We start from the raw sequence: 22,403 nt of genomic DNA, 5'->3' as shown, positions 1-22,403 counted from the left end.
ATTAATTCTGTATGCTATATAGATTTTATTGCTAATATCAGTTGCATCTTCTACTATATCATTATCCAGAAATTTTGGTGAACTCTCTTCTTAGTCTATTGATTCTCTTTGATTTCTAGAGAGTTCACAGCACATATAAAGTCTCATCTCTTTTTAATCATTACATAACATGTTTCTGGATCTCGCCTGATAGGATGGACTAATATTGGCAAAGAAACAGCAATGGTAGTGGACATCCTAACCCTACGGGAAAGCATCTGTAGTTTCTCTATTACAGGTGATTGCTCTGGTTTGTTCACATATAACACTTAGTAACTGTGTGAAATTCCCTTTTATTATTACTTTGGTAGAGTTTTGAAGTCATAAACACATGCTGACCTTTATCAAATGCTTTTTGTGTGACAAGTAAAACAACTATAACTTTTGTTCTTTGCAGGCTCCTGATGTGTTGATTGACACTGACTGATTCTAATGTTGAGCACAGATCCCCTCTGCTGAAGTATTACTCTCATTAGAAAGTGAGCCATCCTCTCTCACCAGAGCAGCCAGAGGCCAGTGACTGACTGACCTAGGGTGGCAAAGGCTGGCTCCCTGCCTTGATGTGAAACTGATGCTACCATGAAATTTGTATGCAGGTCTCCTCAGGGACAAGACCAATGCTTGCATCACCCTTGCTTAGCTTACCTACTCTGCCTTGCCTCCCTCACTCCACTCCTGCTAAGAGCTCGTGTCAGAATCTGCTTCTGGGAGCCTGACTGAAGATGGTGTATGGGAAGGAGCCAAGATGCGGAACAGCATGGAAGCTTTTTGTCTGTCTCGTGTCCATGAAATACAGCCAGACCAACACTGAACCATCCTACACACCTAGAAAACTGATTGCAGGATTAACACAACAATCTGCACAACCTGAACCACAGAATTCAGCAGGTATGCAGCGTGGAGAGCTGAACTTGAGGAGCGAGAAGCCACGAAAGGTAGGGAACTACTTTTGCAGGTGGAGAGAGGACGGAGACTGGGGGGTGGGAGAAGGAGCATACGGGAAAGGCACCCATCCCCGAAAACAGCTGGAGAGAAAGTGGAAAACTGGAAACAGCTGCAGGGACTAAACTAAAAAGGGACAAAGGAGAATGGAGAAATGAGAGGGTTTAAATTCCATTAAGACTGTAAACAAGGGGAGGACAAAGGAGGCAATTCCACAGCTCGATACCTGGAGGTGCTCTGGTGGGAAGGGCGAATCCCCAGGAACAGAGTGGGGTCCGGGAGGATATGGGGCCACACGGGGTAAAGCAGTTCCACTGCTTGAAGGACATTTGGTAGAGACTGTTGAAGCCACCTGGTCCCAGCAGACCCCAGAAGGCGGCCACATTTGCTGGTGCTGGGGCAAGGTAGTCAAGGGTGAAGCCTGGTGCCTGATGTGTGTTGTGATTTTCCATAATCCCTGAAACACTGATGCTACACTGTCTAGTGAACATTTTCTGGGATGGGCTGGCACCTGGCTGCAGTCTTGGGGCACCGGCAACAATCCAGGGTGTACCCTGGGTGCAGCCGATATTTTGCAATTGCTCACTCAGCCATTGCTCGGTGAGACCCTCCCACAGAGGGGCAGAATGGGTCAAAGCCGCAGCCCTTCAGAAGTAAGGGGCTGGGGAAAATAGCCACATCTGAGACAAAACTTGGGAGACAGGTACTACCTGGGGCCTGGTCACAGAGAGTGAAAATGCAGGAAGTGTATGAGAGCTGAAGACAGAGGATGGGTGCGCAATTGCCAATCAGGGAGAACAGACTGGGTAGCAGGGTGGCACCATTTTCACCACTCCCACACATGTGCATACACACCTACCAGCACTGCAACAATCCACCCCAGTGGTCTAGCAGGGCCATAGAGTAGAAAGCAGAGCTGTTACACTGACCCTGCCCAAATGGGCCAACTTCACTCTTCAAGAACACAAGTCTCACTGCCGGTTTAATTTATGGACTATAAAGAGCTACGTAGACTGACTTCTAGGGGAAAAAGAAACAATTTCAGTCCTACATCAATCTGTTAGCAGGTTCATCTATTCAATTTTCTTTATTTTTTTTCTTTTTCTCTTTTACAATTCTTTTCTTTTTCTTGAATACAGAAAGAGGAAAAACTCATTTTTATTTTCAAATTTATTAAAAATATCTTTCTTTAATTTTATTACTATATTTTTTACTTTTGTGTAAATTTTTACAACTTCTACTTTACTTCCATCATTTTATTTTAGTCTACTTCAGTGTAGTTACCTTTTCAAATTTTCAAACAATTTCCTTTTTGTTTTCTTTTCCTTTCTTTTTCCTTTTTTCTCTTTTCCGTTTCCTTTCTTTTCGTGAATACAGTAAGAGAAAAACTTCATTTTTACTTTCAATTTCTATTAAAAATATTATTTAATTTTCATTACTATATTTTTTGCTATTATGTATTTTTTTTTAATTCTAATTTACTTCCGTCATTCTATTTTAGTCTACTACAATGTATTCACTTTTTTAAATTTTCAAACGATTTCTCTTTTCTTTTTTTATCGTTTTCTCTTTTTCGTTTATTTTCTTTTTTCCTAAATACAGAAAAAGAAAAATTCACATTTATTAACTTTTATTTAAAATGTTTTCCTTTAATTTTTTTCTACTATGTTCTTTACTTTTGTGTATATTTTTTCAAGTTCTATTTTATCCCCATAATCACATTTTAGTCTACTTCAGGGTATTCATTTTTTCAAATTCTCAAATGATTTTCTTTTGTTTTTTTCTCTGCCTCCATTTTTTTTCTCTAATCTATGAAACCACTTTTACCACCCAGACCAAAACACACCTAGGATCTAGCATCATCTATTCGATTTGTGTGTATGTGTGTGTGTGTGTGTGTGTGTGTGTGTGTGTGTATGTGTGTGTGTGTTTAATTTTTAATTTTAATATTTTTTAATTTTAATTTTTTTAATTTCAATTTTTCTACCTCATTAATTCCTTTTCTCCCTTCAAAATGACAAAATGAAGGAATTCACCCCAAAAGAAAGAGCATGAAGAAACGACAGCCAGGGATTTAACCAACACAGATACAAGCAAGATGTCTAAACCAGAATTTAGAATCATGATAATAAGAATACTAGCTGGAGTCGAAAATAGATTAGAATCCCTTTCTGCAGAGATAAAAGAAGTCAAAAATAGCCACAATGAAATTAAAAATGCTATAACTGAGCTGCAATCACAGATGGATGCAGCAGCAGCAAGGATGGATGAGGCAGAACAGAGAATCAGCGATATAGAGGACAAACTTGTAAAGAATAATGAAGCAGAAAAAAAAGAGGGAGATTAAAGCAAAAAGGCACGATTTAAGAATTAGAAAAATCAGTGACTCATTAAAAAGGAACAACATCAGAATCATAGGGGTCCCAGAGGAGGAAGACAGAGAAATAGGGGTAGAAGGGTTATGTGAGCAAATCATAGCAGAAAACTTTCCTAACCTGGGGAAAGACACAGACATCAAAATCCAGGAAGCACAGAGGACCCCCATTAGATTCAACAAAAACCGACATCAACAAGGCATATCATAGTCAAGTTCACAAAATACTCGGGCAAGGAGAGAATCATGAAAGCAGCAAGGGAAAAAAGTCCCTAACCTACAAGGGAAGACTGATCAGGTTTGCAGCAGACCTATCCACAGAAACTTGGCAGGCCAGAAAGGAGTGGCAGGATATATTCAGTGTGCTGAATCAGAAAAATAGACAGCCAAGAATTCTTTATCCAGTAAGGCTGTCATTCAAAATAGAAGAAGAGATAAAAAAAGTTTCCCAGACAAATAAAAATTAAAGGAGTTTGTGACCACTAAACCAGCCCTGCAAGAAATTTTAAGGGGGGATTTCTGAGGGGAGAAAAGATGAAAAAAAAACCATATATGTATATATATACATATACATAAATAAATAAATATCAAAAGCAACAAAAGATTAGAAAGGACCAGAAAACACCACCAGAAACTCCGACTCTACAAGCATCATAATGGCAATAAATTCATATCTTTCAGTACTCACTCTAAACATCAGTGGACTCAATCCTCCAATCAAAAGACATATCGTAACAGAATGGATAAGAAAACAAGATCCATCTATATGCTGTTTACAAGAGACCCACTTTAGACCTAAAGACACCTTCAGATTGAAAATAAGGGGATGGGGAACCATGTATCATGCTAATGGTCAACAAAAGAGAGCTGGAGTAGCTATACTTATATCAGACAATCTAGACTTTAAAATAAAGACCATATCAAGAGATGCAGAAGGGCATTATATCATAATCAAGGGGTCTATAGACCAAGAAGACCTAACAATTGTAAACATTTATGTGCCAAATGTGGCAGCACCCAAATATATAAATCAATTAATCACAAACATAAAGAAACTCATTGATAGTAATACCATTATAGAAGGAGACTTCAACACCCCACTCACAACAATGGACACATCATCTAATCAAAAAATCAACAAGGAAACAATGGCTTTGAATGACACACTTGACCAGATGGACTTCACAGATATATTCAGAAAATTTCATCCTAAAGCAGCAGAATACACATTCTTCTCCAGTGCACATGGAACGTTCTCCAGTATAGACCATATACTGAGACACAAATCAGCCCTAAGTAAGTACAAAAAGATCGAGATCATACCATGCATATTTTCAAACCACAACGGTATGAAACTCAAAATCAACCACAAGAAAAAATTTGGAAAGGTAGGAAATACTTGGAGACTGAAGACTACTAAAGAATGAATGGGCTAACCAAACAGTTAAAGAGGAAATGAAAAAGTATATGGAAGTCAATAAAAACAATAATACCACAACCCAAAACCTCTGGGATGCAGCAAAGGCGGTCATAAGAGGAAAGTATATAGCAATCCAGGCCTTCCTAAAGAAGGAAGAGAGATCTCAGATACACAACCTAACCTTATGCCTTAAGGAGCTGGAAACAGAACAAATAAAACCCAAACCAGCAGAAGACAGGAAATAATACACATTCAAGCAGAAATTAATGCTATTGAAACTAAAAAAACAGTAGAACAGATCAATGAAACCAGAAGCTGGTTCTTTGAAAGAATTAACAAAATTGATAAACCACTAGCCAGTTTGATCAAGAAGAAAAAGGAAAGGACCCAAATAAATAAAATCAAGAATGAAAGAGGAGAGATCACAAACAACACAACAGAAATAAAAACAATAATAAGAGAATATTATGAGCAATTATATGCCAATGAAATGGGCAATCTGGAAGAAATGGACAAATTCCTACAAACATATACACTACCAAAAGTGAAACAGGAAGAAATAGAAAATTTGAACAGACCCATAAACAGTAAGGAAATCGAATTAATAATAAAAAATCTACCAAAAAAACAAGAGTCCAGGGCCAGATGGCTTTCCAGGGGAATTCTACCAAACATTTAAGGAAGAGTTAACACCTATTCTCTTGAAGGTGTTCCAAAAAAATAGAAATGGAAGGAAAACTTCCAAACTCTTTCTGTGAAGCTAGCATTACCTTGATTCCAAAACCAGACAGAGACCCCACTAAAAAGGAGAACTGTAGACGAATTTCCCTGATGAACATGGATGCAAAAATCCTCAACAAGATATTAGCCAGCCGGATCCAACAATACATTAAAAAAATTATTTACCACGACCAAGTGGGATTTATACCTGAGATGCAGGGCTGGTTCAATATCCACAAAACAATTAACGAGATTCATCACATCAAAAAGAAAGGACAAGAACCCTATGATCCTCTCAATAGATGCAGAGAAAGCATTTGACAAAATACAGCACCCTTGCTTGATAAAAACCCTCAAGAAAGTAGGGATAGAAGAATCATACCTCGAGATCATAAAAGCCATATATGAACGACCCAACGCTAATATCATCCTCAATGGGGAAAAACTGAGAGCTTTCCGCCTAAGGTCAGAACAAGACAGGGGTGTCCCCTCTCGCCACTGATATTCAACATAGTATTGGAAGTCTTAGCCTCTGCAATCAGACAACACAAAGAAATAAAAGGCATCCAAATCAGCCAGGAGGAGGTCAAATTTTCACTCTTTGCAGATGACATGAGAACTCTATATGGAAAACCCTAAGATCCCACCAAAAAAAAAAAAAAAAACCTGCTAGAATTGATTCATGAATTCAGCAAAGTTGCAGGATATAAAATCAATGCACAGAAATCGGTTTCATTCCTATACATCAACAATGAAGTGATAGAAAGAGAAATCAAGGAATCTATCCCATTTACATGCACCAAAAACCAGAAAATACCTAGGAATAAATCTAACCAAAGAGGTGAAAAATCTATACACTGAAAACTATAGAAAGCTTATGAAAGAAATGGAAGAAGACACAAAACAATGGAAAAACATTCCATGCTCCTGGGTAGGAAGAACAAATAATATTAAAATGTTGATACTACCCAAAGCAATCTACATATTCAACGCAATCACTATCAAAGTAACACCAGCATTCTTCACAGAGCTAGAACAAATAATCCTAAAATTTGTATGGAACCAGAAAAGACCCCAAATAGTCAAAGTAATCTGGGAAAAAAAAAAAACAACAAAGCAGGAGGCATCACAATCCCAGACTTTAAGCTATACTAAAAAGCTATAATCATCAAGACAGTATGGTACTGGCACAAGAACAGACACTCAGATCTATGGAACAGATCTAGATCTAGAGATCTGTGGAACAGATCTAGAGAACCCAGAAATGGACCCACAAACGTACGACCAACTAACCTTTGACAAAGCAGGAAAGAATATCCAATGAAATAAAGACAATCTCTTCAGCAAGTGGTGCTGGGAAAGCTGGACAGTGACATGCAGAAGAATGAACCTGGACGTCTTTCTTACACCATACACACACACACAAAAATTCAAAATGGATGAAAGACCTCAATGTAAGAAAGAAGCCATCCAAATCCTCAAGGAGAAAGCAGGCAAAAACCTCTTTGATCTTGGCTGCAGCAACTTACTAAATATGTCTCCAGAAGCAAGTGAAACAAAAGCAAAAATGAACTATTGGGACCTCATGAAAATCACAAGTTTCTGCACAGCAAAGGGAACAGTCAGCAAAACTAAAAGGCACCCGACAGAATGGGAGAAGATATTTGCAAATGACATATCAGATAAAGGGTTAGTATCCAAAGTCTATAAAGAACCTACCAAACTCAACACCAAAAAAACAAATAATCCAGTGAAGAAATGGGCAAAAGACATGAATAGACACTTCTCCAAGGAAGACATCCAGATGGCCAACGGACACAGGAAAAGATGCTCTACGTCACTCATCATCAGGGAAATACAAATCAAAACCACAATGAGATACCACCGCACACCTGTCAGAATGGCTAACATTAACAACTCAGGCAACAAGAGATGTTGGTGAGGATGCAGAGAAAGAGGATCTCTTTTGCACTGTTGGTGGCAATGCAAGCTGGTGCAGCCACTCTGGAAAACAGTATGGAGGTTTCTCAAAAAACTAAAAATAGAACTACCCTACGACCCAGCGATTACACTACTAGGCATTTATCTACGGGATACAGGTGTGCTGTTTTGAAGGGACACATGCATCCCAATGTTCACAGCAGCACTATCAACAATAGCCAAAGTATGGAAAGAGCCCAAATGTCCATCGACGGATGAATGGATAAAGAAAATGTGGTATATGTATACAATGGAGTATTACTCAACAAGCAAAAAGAATGAAATCTTGCCATTTGCAACTCTGTGGATAGAACTGGAGGGTATTATGCTAAGTGAAATTAGTCAGAGAAAGACAAAAATCATGACTTCACTCACATGAGGACTTTAAGAGACAAAACAGATGAACATAAGGGAAGGGAAACAAAAATAATATAAAAACAGGGAGGGGGACAAAACAGAAGAGACACAAATATGGAGAACAAACTGAGGGTTGCTGGAGGGGTTATGGGAGGGGAGGTGGGCTAAATGGGTAAGGGGTATTAAGGTATCTACTCCTGAAATCATTGTTTCACTATATGCTAACTAATTTGGATGTAAATTTAAAAAACATTAAATTAAATTAAAAATAATAATAATAAATAAACATTAAAAAAATAGATGGTGTATGGTATGTGCTGGAAGGTTGGCTTGTGCATGCACACCCTGAATGTATTACTCATGACCTTGAAAATGTAGACATCCTGACCTCTCTCTATAGTCCCGTGAAGCAGAATGTGCAGTACTGCTGTTCAGCATTCAAGGTCAGGGTCTGCAGGTGTGTCCAGCCCAGAGGGTCTCCTTTGTAACCATGAGTGAATGAGTGGCCAGCCTTGATCCCCTGGGGGTGCTGGTCATGTGAGGAGAGGACAATCTACAGATGGCTGCTGGGCTAAGTTGCTATGCTATAAAAGTTTGCTGTACGTAGATCCCAGCAGCCTGATGTTTTGTCCAGCCAGCTGCTCCTGAACTTCCTGCACAAAAGTTCCCCCAATACACCTGGGTCTCCTCACTGTCTGAGTTTTCTCTTTGGCTTCACCAGACCATCTCCCGCCCTAAGTACAGAGTCTGCTGGGATGCATTTAACATGATAACATTCTATACCCAAGACTAAGAACAAATTCCAGAAATCTCATCCTTATCCTGTGGTTTGACAATTAACACAAAGTCCCCTGATCCCCCCAAGTCAATACCTAGGGCCTCTTGGTCTCATGAGCCCACTGTGTTCTTCTCCTCAAGTATCATTTGGCATTAGTGTAGACCACAATGTTAACACAGCATGTCTCTTTGGGCAGAGCCTGATCTTTGTTACTGGAGGAGCAAAGGACAATACAAAGAAGATAGAAGTCACAGCTCCTGCCCTTGGAAAGTTTGAACAATAATGAGCAGACAGACACAGCAGAAAGCAGCAGCATCTATGAAAAACATAGGCAATACTAAAGTGCAATTATATACACACAGAAAAATGTCTGATTTGATTAAAGTGACTTAAGTCAGGCATCTCTGCATAGAGTTTGTTAACTTACATTTAAGGGCTAACCATGGATATGTAGGCTGAAAGTCTAGAAATTTTCGCTTTCATGGAATTGATATTCAGTTAAATGATTTTTGGTGAATCCAACCACTTTCCCGTCACAACTCATCCAATGCATTACTTTGGCCCTGATTAACATAAAATGTCCTTCTACAAATTAATACATTTAGAAAAAAATTAAAGAATCATATAATTTGCCACACAGCATATAACTGGCTCTAACATCCAGTGAGGACTTGAGGATCCTGGCAGCTGGCCACGTGAGCCCAGAGATGGCTGAGCTGTGGCTGACACATCTTTATTGCAGCTGGCTGATTCCCAGGCAGTCAGCTAAGCTGTACTCAGATTTTTGATCCCTAAAAATCTTGAGGTTAATAACCATTTCTTATTTTAAGCTGCTAAATTTTAGGGTAACTTTTTACTCATGAGTATAACTAATAAAAGTAACGTTCGAAACTTTTTTTTTAATTTGAAAAATCTACAATTGAAGGAAGCCATGTTAACCCAGAAAAATTAGTACAGATATAGTTGGCAACTTATGTAATATATATTGTCCATATTTACAAAGTGCATAATTAAGGAACAGTTTGTATGGAAGGTACATGCTCAGCTGTGCCCTAAATGCTTCATAAGAAAGTCAACAAATTCAGGGGCACCTGGGTGGCTCAGTCCAGCATCAACTCTTGGTTTAGGCTCAGGTCATGATCTCATGGTTCATGGGATCGAGCCCCATGTCAGGCTCTGCACTAACAGTGTGGAGCCTGCTTGGGATTCTCTCTCTCCTTCTCTCTGCCCCTCCCCTGCTTGTGCTCTCTCTCTTTCTCTCTCTCTCAAAATAAATAGATAAATGTAAATTTTTTTTGAAAAAGCAAAGAGAAAAAAAATTACACAAAAGAATGTTGTTTGTCTCAAATGGAAGTAAAAGCTGGAGAATTATATAAAAGCCAGTAGTATAAACATTTAAGGCATCTAAGTTCACGGGGAAGATAACGCCAAAAGAAACCGTGGGTGGCTGAGGAAGGAGCCATGTCTCAGACTCTTGCATTCCCTCTCTCTCTCTCTCTCCCCCTCTCCCTCTCTCAAAAATAAATAAACATTAAAAAATTGTAAACATGTAGCTAGTGGATAAGCTTGGAACATGAAATTGTAGACTTAGTAATACGTGGCCATTTGTATTACCACAAATTTTATTTTTTTTATTTTTTATTTTATCCCACACAAATTTTATTTTATTTTCAGATATCACAAAAATACTGAGACTTCGAATTGAATCTATACAAATTGGGGGGAAGGTGACATCATTAAATATTTCAATGCATAATATGGTTTATCTCTCCATTTTTATGTTTTTAATTTACTCTCAATAATATTTTAGACCTTTTCCCCCTAGATTTTCAAATAATTTTTGAATAATTGCTTACCTAATCTTTAAAAATGTTGTGTTTTTTTTTTATTTTAATTCACTCGTTAGGATCTTCAGTATAATGTAGAACAGAAGTATTGTTAGCAGAAATCCTTCCCTTTCAAAATTTCACTATCAAAAACCATGTATTCTGTGGGTATTATGTAGAGATTTTCTATCAGTTTAGGGAGGTTCTCTCTTAGTCCTAGATTTCCATGAATTGTGTTTTTTTATAATGAATAAACATTGGATTTATCGCATGCTTTTTCTATGCATATCAGTATATATTATATTTCTTTCTTTTGTATCCACATAATATATCACACTGATGGAGTGTTACTATTAAATCAACTTTAAATACCTGAAGGAAGGCAATGTTAGCCACAATGTGTATTTTCACTGGAATCGATGTGATCCTATTTTGTTCAGGATTTTCACTTTGATGTTCCTGGTTGATATAGGCCTGCAAGTTCTATTTCTTGTACTATTATTGCTGGTTTTTACATGAATGTTCTAATAGTTTCATTGAATGCTTAACAGATACTTCTTACTTTTTCTATTCTATGGAAGACTTGGTAAGATTGGCATAATTTTATTTTATTTTTTATGGAATTTGCCAATAAAACCATCTAATAAAACCATCCAGGAAAACCACCTGATTTTTCTTATAGGAAAGTTACAATTACAGAGTGAATTCATCCAAAGCTCTATGATGAATGCATGACTCCAGCTTTTTTATTCTTGTGTCAACTTTGGTAAGTTAGGTTGTTTTTTTATGCAAATTTTCAAAAGAGTTGACATAAAGTTGTTCATAACAGTGCCTTATATTTTTCAATTGGGGGAAAAGAGCAATTATAATTTGGAAATGACATAAATTTGGTTTTTTTTTAATTTTTTAATGTTTATTTATTTTTGAGAGACAGAGACAGACAGAGCATGAGTTGGGGAGGGACAGGCAGAGAGGGAGACACACAGAATCCGAGGCAGGCTCCAGGCTCTGAGCTATCAGCGCAGAGCCCAAAGCAAAGCTCAAACTCATGGACCATGAGATCATGACAAGCTGAGTTCGGACGCTTAACCAACTGAGCCACCCAGGAGCCCCTAAATTTCAGTTTCTTGTTGTTCAGTGCAGATGATGCTAGCCCAACATGGGGTAGGCACACCAGACAAGCTTAAAAATCACCAGTAGTGATAAATGCACACCGAGATGTAAAGAAACCACTATACAAAAATTTTGACATTCATTTTTCCCTCAGATCCTAAACTACATTTGTTTCCTTTATTTTTAATGAACCAGATATGAAATTTTATACTAACAAATTAACTCATTTGAATAAGTTTTTTTTTTTTCATTTTCAAATAAAACTGCCCAACAAGGCACAATTGTTAAATGTGGGCATGACTGTTAGTGCGAATGCAAATTGGTGCAGCCACTCTGGAAAACAGTGTGGACGTTCCTCAAAAAATTAAAAATAGACCTACCCTATGACCCAGCAAGCGCACTGCTAGGAATTTACCCAAGGGATACAGAAGTACTGATGCATAGGGGCACTTGTACCCCAGTGTTTATAGCAGCACTCTCAACAATAGCCAAATTATGGAAAGAGCCTAAATGTCCATCAACTGATGAATGGATAAAGAAATTGTGGTTTATATACACAATGGAATACTACGCGGCAATGAGAAAGAATGAAATATGGCCCTTTGTAGCAACGTGGATGGAACTGGAGAGTGTGATGCTAAGTGAAATAAGCCAGACAGAGAAAGACAGATACCATATGGTTTCACTCTTATGTGGATCCTGAGAAACTTAACAGAAACCCATGGGGGAGGGGAAGAAAAAAAAAGAGGTTAGAGTGGAAGAGAGCCAAAGCATAAGAGACTCCTAAAAACTGAGAACAAACTGAGGGTTGATGGGGGGTGGGAGGGAGGGTAGGGTGGGTGATGGGTATTGAGGAGGGCACCTTTTTGGATGAGCACTGGGTGTTGTATGGAGACCAATTTGACAATAAACTTCATATATTGAAAATAAATAAATAAGTAAATAAATGTGGGCATGAAAAACGGGCCAGCTCAACAGTGTAATATTTATTGGCAAACATGATTTTAAAGAGTCCACTACATGCTTTCTTATATTTAAAGCTGTGTAAGACTCATTTTAGCTTGATCAGTTGGGGACAGGGCACCAGTCAAATAATTCATGAAGCTAGCTTGTGTGTTTGGAATGAAATTATTTTGTAAGAGGTAAGTAAAAGATTGAATTTTATCCTAATGGAAAGGAGGATGAGTTGAAAATACTTTATTTCCAAACCATCATCTCTATTAATTCTTCATTACAGACTTCTGCATTTCCATCAGTCTCTGCCTGTGTGATGATTCCACCATCTTCTTCCAGCAGTAACACTTCCCCTAAGCTTGTCAGTGTGAGATGTGACTCTGCCTTGGTGCCGTCTAACCATTATCGGCCTTGTTGAAAAACTCAGAGTTACCTGTGGATCTGCCTTTACACTCTGTATCTTTCATTTTTATAATCATCATGGTAAAATTTCTGGCAAATCAGTGGTACATTGATTTCTTTCATTACATCTTGTATTTCTTCTGGGTGCCAACTGAGAGAAGGTAGGAAAGCCCCCACTTCCTTTGTTGTAACAACACTGTCGCCATTTTTGAGAGATGGATTCTTCTGTTTGGTCACAGATCAGCCGCCATATGTGCAGAGGAAAGACAAGGGGTCAGACAAGTTCAGGGGGTTGAGTACCTGTGTGTATACCCCTGCTACTGCTGGGCACACTATTGCCACCCTGGAAGCAACCTGCATGCTCCTTATGTGAGCAGAAGCATTCTTCATTCCTGATATTGATTATCCTGACTTCCCTCACTATCACTGATCAATCTTGCCATGGATTGTAAATTTTATTAGCTTTTTTTAAAAATTTGAGTACAGTTGATACGCAATGTTCCATTATTGTGAGGTGCACAGCATGGTGATTGACAGGCTCACACATGATGCTGTGTCCACCACCTGTCTCCAGACATCACTGTTACAGCATCACGCACACATTCCCTACCCTGTGCCTTTTACCCTGTGACTTATTCATTCCTAACTGGATGTCTGAAAAAACCAACACTTCACTTTAATTGTTAGTATTTTTATTCTTATATTCATTCTTTCAAATTTTCTACCTTCTTTAGGTTTGATTTCCTCTTCCTGTCTAACACATTGAGATGGATATTTACATCATACATTTTTGGTTTTTCCTCAATTCTAATATATGTATGTAAGGCTATAAATTCCTCATGAGCACACCCATAACAGAATCCAGTAACTTGAAATGTCATTTATCTCTCATTCCAAAATGTTTCCTAATTTCCAATGCAATATTATATTAACCCATGCATTGTTTAGATGTGTAGCCCTTAATTCCTAAATAAATATTTTATTTTTGTTGTTGATGACTAACTTAACATATTGAATGCCTTCAATTCTCTGAGTTTGTTAAAACTTTTAATTGTCTAACGTATAGTCAATTTTTACAAATATTCCACGTGCCTTTTGAAAAACACATACTCTGAAACATTGAATTTAATGTCCTATGATGATCATGATGAACTCATCTGTAATTATAGTTCAAATTTTAATCTTTACTCGTTTTAGTCTGCTTGTCTTAACAGTTACTGAGTGAAATGTAACATTTTCACCATGTAATTGTAAATCTATGTATATTCGATATTGGTGTTGTAGATTGTTTATATATTTTGAAGCCACTTAAAAACAGGAGCATACAACTTTAAAATTGTTTCATTTTACAGATGAATTAATATACATTGATTTTTAGTGATCCTCTTTATCCCTGGGCATGAATCAAGGTTATCCAGAGAATCAGAATAGAGTGTGTGTGTGTGTGTGTGTGTGTGTGTGTGTGTGTGTGTGTGTGTTATTATTTTATATGTCTCTATCATCTATCTATCCTGTCACCTATCTACCCATCTATCTATCATCTATCTATTGATAATCTATCACCTATCTATCATCTATCTATTGATAATCTATCACCTCTATAACTATCATCTATCTATCTATCTATCCATCAAGAAATTTTTCATAAGGAATTGGCCAGCGTCATTATGGAGGCCATCGAGTCCACAACCTGCACCCAGTTCAAGTCTGACAGCCAGCAGTTTGCACTGATATCCCCATTCAGTGGCTCTCAAGCAGGAGAAGTCTATTGCTTAGGAAGAGTCAGCCTTTTGTTCTTTTCAGACCTTCAGCTGGTTACATGAGGCCCACCCACATTACAGATGTCAGTCTACTTTACAAGTCTACCAATTTAAATGTGAATCTCATACAAAAACACCTTCATAGAAACATCCAGCATATTTGGATATATTGCCAGCTATCTGAGAAAACCATGGCCCAGTCAAGCTGACACATAAAAATAACCATCACATTCTGATAATACCATTTTCCTAAAAATTGTGTTCTGCTATAAATATAGATATACAACCTTTCCTTTTGTTAATATTTGCATGATATAACTTTCATTTTCTTTTACATTTAGCTTTTCTGCACCTTTCTGTTTGGGATGATGTAGCTCTTGTAAGCAACATCAACTTGTCAGGGATTTTTTCCTACCAGCCTGACACTCTGGCCTTTTAACTGAAGTACGTCATCCATTTAAGTTTAAAGTAAGAACTGGTATTTGGGAGTTTAAATCTACTATCTCATTTTGTATTTTCTTTCTGTCCCTTGTCCTATGTCCTTTTCTTTCCTTTGTTCCTCTCTTTTTATAGACTTTGAATTATTTACAACCTTTATCAATTTAGAAGCTATACATTCTTTACCTGGTCATTGGTGGTTATGCCTTAAACAAAAAATCGCATCCTTGGTTGATAAAACTCAGTTGTTAGTTGGTATTTTACCCCCCTCCAGCACAATACTTTGGGACCTTCTAATTCCACTTACCTTCTCCCAACAGGAGAAGGCTATTGCTGTAACGGATATTAATTCTATAAGTAATTCAACCTTCACAGCATATTACCTTTATTATTTTATGCAGTACATATTCATTTAGATTTACCAATATATTTAAATTCTTGATTCTCTCATCCTACTTAGAAACCATCCACTTGTGATCATTTTCTGCCCTGTTTGCTACTAGTGAGATGTCAACTTGTATTTATCTGAAATTGTCTTTATTTAACTTCCATTTTTGAGAATACTGCATTATGTAGAAAATTCTAGGATTCTAGTTCTTTTTTTTCACCCACTGAAGGTATTATTTTCCTCTCTTAAAAATAATCTAGTCTGTTGTTACTTTTGAAAAAATCATCTTTCAATCTTCCTATGGTTCTTTTGCAGGTTATTGTTCTTGTTTTTAAGTTTTCTTTTGCCACACTCTTCTTCAATCTCAAGATAATATGTTTGTGTATAGAATTTATTATTTGTCATGCCTGGGTTTACTTGGGCTTTTTAAGAAGGGATTAATGTTTTCAAGTTTGGAATATTTTTAAGTTTATTTATTTTTGAAACAGAGAGAGAGAGAGAGAGAGAGAGAGAGAGAGCGCACAGGGGAGGGGAAGAGAGAGAGAGAGACACACAGAATCCAAAGCAGGATCCAGGCTCTGAGCTGTCAACATGAGTCTGGCACGGGGCTTGAACTCACAAAAACTATGAGATCATGATCTGAGCAGAAGTTGGACACTTAACAAACTGAGCCACCCAGGTACCCCCAGTTTGGCATATTTTTAACCACCATCTTCAAATTTTGCTTAAGGCATGTTCTTTGTTCCGTGTGCAGTACATTCTTTGCGCTTTGTTCTTGGTGACATCCAGTTCCTTGAGTTTTGCTACAGCTATGTCTAATCTGCTATTAAATCCATCTGCTCAGCTCCTAATTTGAGTTCTTAAAATTTTCCATTCTGGGATTTCTAGTGTTTCTTGTCGTTGTGGTTATTTGTTTGTTTTCCAAATCTGAAATTTTATTTTTTATGGTTTCTAATTCCCTGAATTACCAAATTCTGGAAATGTTCTCCATGAACATTGTATGTTTTTCATATAGTCTGTGGGAGTACAGAGGACAGGAGAGATAAAGTAGGGCAAGAGCAGTGCATGCTGAATGCAGCACGTGCTGAACACAGTACCTGCTCAACCAAGGGAACACAAGACGTGCTGGAAGAAGCAGAAGGGTTTTTCTTTCCAGGATGAAATGCTCAGGTTACTAAGGTTGAGTCCACCTTTACCCCTTACTTTGCCCCGTGCATTCTTCGTGAGTTTGCCAATGTATATGCATAGACACTCACATAGTTAAGTCATGGTATGTCTCACATGATATATTAACTTATGTTTCTCCTTTCATTTCCACATACTATTGTTCACTCCCCAATAAATACAAGAGAGCTACCCAGCCCTCTCTTGCTTAAGGAAGTTTTTCTTGGTGCAGTCCCTCCAGCCTCTCATCATTTCAAACCATCTCGACTCTGAGTAATGCTTTCAGTCTTGTGTCGCACCAAGCAGTGTGACAATAGTCTGTGGCCAGTTGTTCAATAAATACTAATAACTGAGGTTAGGTTTCTGTTGTCCATTTTCATGCTGATTGTTTTCATTTTTTCTTATCTACTCATACATCTACTTATCCCTGATTTCTTTTTGTTAGTGGACAGTATGATGACATCACTTTCCAGTAATACACTATCAGGTATTCACCTGAATATTGAAGTCCTAGTCTGATCTGAGGATATTATATTTTGTTGAATGCATTTTCTTTATTCGCTGAGATGAACGTACAGTTTTAAACCTTCATTCTGTTAATGTGGTGCATCACATTTACTGATTTGTGTATTTTGAACCACCCTTTCAGTCCAGGGATTGATCCCATTTAATAATGCTGTATGATCCTTTACAAATGCTGTTGAATCCCATTTTCTAGTATTTTACTGAGGAAATCCCTGTATTTATCAGGGATATTGGCCTGTAACTTGTTTGGCTTTGGTTGAGGTTAATGCTTGCCCGTGAAATGAGTTTTGAAGTGTTCCCTTCTCTTAGAATAATTTGAGGAGGAATGACTTCTTATTTAAGTGTTTGACAGAAATCTGTAGAGCTGATTGATCTTTTGGGGGAGGGTTTTAACCCTGCTGTAATCTCCTTACTCATCATTGATCTGTTCAGATTAGGGTGTGTTTTTAGGAATTTTTTCATTTTTTTCTAAGCTATCCAAAGTGAACAACTGTTCATAAGTCTCTGTGTATTTTTGTGGTATCGAGCTTGTCTCCCCTTTAATTTATACTTGTATTTATTTGAATCTTCTCTTTCTTGGTTTATCTAGGTAAAGGATTGTCAACTTTTGGTTACATTTTCAAAACCCAAAGTTGTTTTGATGACTTTTATGTTCTCGTTAGCGTCTGTCATTTACAGCTGACCTTGGACAACATGGGGCTTAGGAGCACAAACATGTAAATTTTGACTACCCCAAAACTTAACTGAGCAAACTACATAGGAAAGCATAGGAATAATTTTACCTGCCTCATCCCATTACACATCCAGAGCAGCTTGATGCTAAGAAGGATCACCTCAGAGACATTTCACCACTTGGGGAAAAAAGAAGAACCCCCAAGAATCTGTCCTGTGTCCCCCCTTTGGCCCATCCATCATTGGAGCTGCACTGCCATCTGCTACTGCTCTGTACATTTCTGATAAGCTGTTAATATCCAACATGGATAAAGAACTCAGAGAACTGGAGATCCTATGATCCATTTTCCATTACCATCAACCCACACAAGTCAGATGCCCTTAATTTTCATTTCAACCTTGCTGCCTGGTATAGCATCTTGTCTGATGGATACTCTGTTAATTACATATCTAAGGAAATGTGGTGTTTCTACCCACTAAGAATTGGTTAGTTATAATAGGTCAATATCAACATACACCCTTCTTCCATCTTTTCAGTCTAATCAGGACCTCAGTGGATTGTATGATGCCCATCTGCATTCGTTGGGGGGGGGGGGACCTTCTTGGCTCAGCTTCTCAGCTTACCAGGTCAGACACTTATCTCTTTCAGAAGCACCCTCACACAGACACACCAAGAAATAACATTCTACCAGCTCTCTGGGCATCCCTTAGCCCAGTCAGGTTGACACATAAAAATAACCATCACAATGTTCAAAGTGTACAGTGCCAACCAAAGAAGGTTGCTTGGCCATGGTATCCTTTTTATTAAGGTTCTGTTATACAGGTGTGACTGACAGAACCACTGGCCACGTAGCTGAGCTCAGCCTCCAGCCTCCTTCTTCTCTGGAAGTCAGGTTTGTATCACCATGACTCAAAGCTGCAAACCTCTAGCCATATGGTTGGTGTTTCTGGCAGGACCAGCCCCATCCTGAAGCTGTCTTGGGGCCCATATAAGGTCATCTTATGAGCATAAGCCCAGGTGTGATCCAAGTGGTTTATGAATAACAAAGACACTGTGTCACTTGGAGAATTCTGAGAGTTTTAGAAGCTCTATTTCAGAAACTCAGGACAGAGAGCACATAAATTCTTTATTATATCATATGTGCCCATCCCATTTGCTCCTCATCCTTCCTACCTCCTTTTAGTTCTCAATCCCATACTATTATCCTTACGTGTTTACTTACGGGTTTGCTTGTTGGGTGGTCCCCATTACACTAAACTGATTTTCACAAGACTGTGGAGTTTTTCTCACTCCTGTGTTTTCTGCCCCTACTACATTGTCTGATATAACATACGCTCAATGACCATTTCTTAAGTAAATCAGTGAATAAATACTGAACCAAGAATGATTATACATAAATAAGTGCAGAACACAGTGACAAGTGCTACAAATCCCTGAGAGAAAAACAAATCAAGTAGACCATTCACCACAACGAAGGGATGACTCTTAATGGACATCAGACGTCCGCCCTGTTAGTCCCAGAGGTGCTCCTGGCAGTCTTTCAACAAAACTTCTTCCTGAAGATCTTCTTCAGAGCCAACCACACTTCCTTATTCCTAAGAGTGTATATCAGTGGGTTCAGCACTGGGGTGACTGCGCTGTATATAACAGCCACCATCCGATCCTGAACCATGGAAGTGGCTGAGGCTGGACGGATGTATGTGAAGCCCACAGGCCCATAGAAAAGACACAGCACCATGAGGTGTGAAGCACATGTGGACAGAGCCTTGTGAAGTGTGCTGCAGGACTGATGCTCAAACAGAAGGAAACCAACGACATAGAGGTAGGAGAGAAGAGTCAGGAAGAAGGCACCCATGGAAATCCCACCTGTGATGATGGAAATAAGCCATTGATTGACCTGCGTGTCACCACAGGCCAGTTCCAGGAGAGGCTTCACATCACAGAAGAAGTGGTGGAGTTTCAGAGAGTGGCAGAAGTTCAGGCGTGCAGTCAGGACAGAATGCATCAGAGCATAAAGGAAGCTGGTGAGCCAGGCTACGGCAGCCAAGAGGACACACACCTGGTGGTTCATGAGCATGGCATAGTGAAGTGGGTAGCAGATGGCCACGAATCGGTCAAAGCCCATAATGGCCAGCAAGATGGCCTCAGAACAGCCCAGAAAGTGGAAGAAGTGTAGCTGAGTGATGCAGCCTAGGAAAGATATGACCCTGCGAGTGGACAAGAGGGTTAGAAGCAGCTTGGGCAGTGTCACTGAAGAATAGCAGATGTCCAGACAAGAAAGGTTTCCCAGGAAGAAATACATGGGGGAGTGGAGTTTGGGCTCCAAAATAATGATCACCAATATAGCTCCATTTCCAACCAAGCTTATCAAGTAAATGATTAAGAAAAGCACAAAGAAGAAAGGCTGCAGATCCTGAACACTGGTCAGGCCAAGTAAGAGAAACTCACTCACTGTAGTGACGTTCTCCATTGCCTGGGGAGCAAATGTAACAATAACAGTGAGTTAATTTTTCTGAATTTTTAATTTTACATGATGGATGTTAAGTAAGGCAAGATTACTATTTGGAAGACCCTAGGAGTGAGCTACAATGTAAAGAATATTTAGGGGCAGTAAAGCTAAATTTACTTACAATAAAATTGAAGATTAACATACCTCATAAATTCATATGTAGTAAAATGACATTAGATTAATAAAAGCAGCTATAAAGAGAACTTTTTAAAGTAGGAGATGTGAGACATGACCATAACCTCACAAATATATTAGAATCCAAGGTTGGGCAAATTTAAGACACACAAGTAAGGGGAATTGTTGAGCTTATAATTCCAGGTTCTGGAAGCAATGCAGATATAGCCTTGTGAGGATTTTTTCCCTCTTCTTCTAAGATACATAAAAGCCCCAGGAAACCAGCACCTTCCTGACCACCCAAACCTTCAGTAAAATTAAGAGATGCAAAGCCCAGAAACTTCAAATATTGTGTAAGGAGAGGATAAAAACACACAATTAGGATCAGTAATCACAAGATTGAAGCCTGGCAGTGGGGCTGTTGATGTAGAGAAAAACTGGAAATAGTGAGAAGTCCTAACAGTGGGAGAACTTTGAATATACCCCAAATATTTTAGCCCAAAAAGAAAAGTGCTCCACACTTAGCAGGAATTTCTACAAGGGAAAAAAATTAGAAGAAGGCAAAGCATAAACCCTGAGGAAGAGAGAAAAGGCACAGGAAGTATAAGAACAAAGAAACCCTTGCTGTTTGTAAAATAAAATAATCACCACCCTGTTAACTGAAAAGTGGGCCCTTGACCTAAGGAATTGGAAAAACTTATACTTACCCACCCACACTGAGAGTCTCCTGCTGATTACTGGTTCAAAATATCATAGTCCAATGTAAGCTCCCAACTTCAAAAAGTGACAGAACTAGTGAAGACAGTCAAATCCACCACAGAATAAGAAGCTTTAACATACCTCTCTGTATGCAGACAGAAGAATTAGCCAAGAAGTCAGTAAGAATATAAACATCTGAACAACATCATTTACAAGTTTGATTAACATATATAGAACACTTAACCCAACAAGAAAAAATTTACACACACACAAGCAGAGAAAACACAAACTAAGAGAATTCATCACTACACTAAATATACCCTAAAAGAAGTTCTTGAGGAAGAAGTAAGGGATACTAGACAGAGGAATGGAAATGCAGAAAGAGACTGAGAACTGCAGAATGGGTGCACATCTGGGCACACACAAGGGAAAACAGACTCCAGACAGGTGAGAAATACTATATAAAGCAAGAGTGATTATGACCTGTGGATGTTCAAACTGTATAGAGTACAATGCATGAATGAAAAACAAGAAAAGAATTAAAATTATTTTCACACATAACATTTAAAAAATCAAGCATAGGTTGAGTCTTTACCAGAAAAAAAAAATGGCTGGCTCTGTTGGTGGAATGTGCAACTCTTGATCTTGGGGTCGTGAGGTCGTGAGCTTGAGCCCTGCATTGAAGGTAGAGATTACTTTAAAAAAAAAATCTTTAAAAAAAAAAAAGCTTCAAAATTTTCAAAAGATGGAACCATCCAAAGACTGTTCTTTGACTATGGTGGGATTAGAAAACACTAAAAAGATATCTAGAAACTCACTAAATGCTTCAAGTTAGGCAATACACACCAAGTAATTCACAGATAAAAGGAGAAATAGGCATTAGAAAATATTTTTAAGTGAACGATAATGAAGATAAGACATATCAAAGCTCTTGTTCTTCAGCTAAAGGAAGAAATAGAGGGGAGTTTTTGGCCTTGGATTCATATGCTAGAAAAGAAAAAAATATTGAAAACCAATACCTTAAACTTTCATTTTAAGAAGCCAGATGGATAAAGGAAGGATACTAGCAACCCAAGTCTGAAGAAAGTAGAAGGAAAGGAATAATAAAAATTACAACATGAATCATAGAAAAGAGCACAACAGAGCAAAGTCAATGAAATAAAAACCTAGAAGTTTGAAAAGATTAGTGAAAGTCAATGTCCAATGTAAAAGTCATCGTGAACACCTT

The 22,403-nt window shown here is 38.2% G+C and overlaps 2 protein-coding genes across 2 annotated transcripts in view; both read right to left on the bottom strand.

Moving 5' to 3' along the window:
* Positions 1–22,403, bottom strand: part of LOC122219326 (olfactory receptor 2H2-like) — a 254,348-nt gene that overhangs the window by 86,975 nt on the left and 144,970 nt on the right. The window lies entirely within an intron of this gene.
* On the bottom strand, positions 17,921–20,469 carry LOC122219329 (olfactory receptor 12D3). Its single transcript, XM_042937501.1, has one exon. The coding sequence runs from the start codon at positions 20,321–20,323 to the stop codon at positions 19,394–19,396; it is 930 nt and encodes a 309-aa protein (XP_042793435.1). The 5' UTR covers positions 20,324–20,469; the 3' UTR covers positions 17,921–19,393.

Source organism: Panthera leo, chromosome B2, assembly GCF_018350215.1.
Source record: "Panthera leo isolate Ple1 chromosome B2, P.leo_Ple1_pat1.1, whole genome shotgun sequence".
Taxonomy (NCBI): Eukaryota; Metazoa; Chordata; class Mammalia; order Carnivora; family Felidae; genus Panthera; species Panthera leo.
This window is presented reverse-complemented; position numbering and strand designations above follow the sequence as displayed.

Excerpts from the sequence above, each read along its gene's own strand:
- LOC122219329 (XM_042937501.1), bottom strand. The coding sequence starts at position 20,323 with ATGGAGAACGTCACTACAGTGAGTGAGTTTCTCTTACTTGGCCTGACC.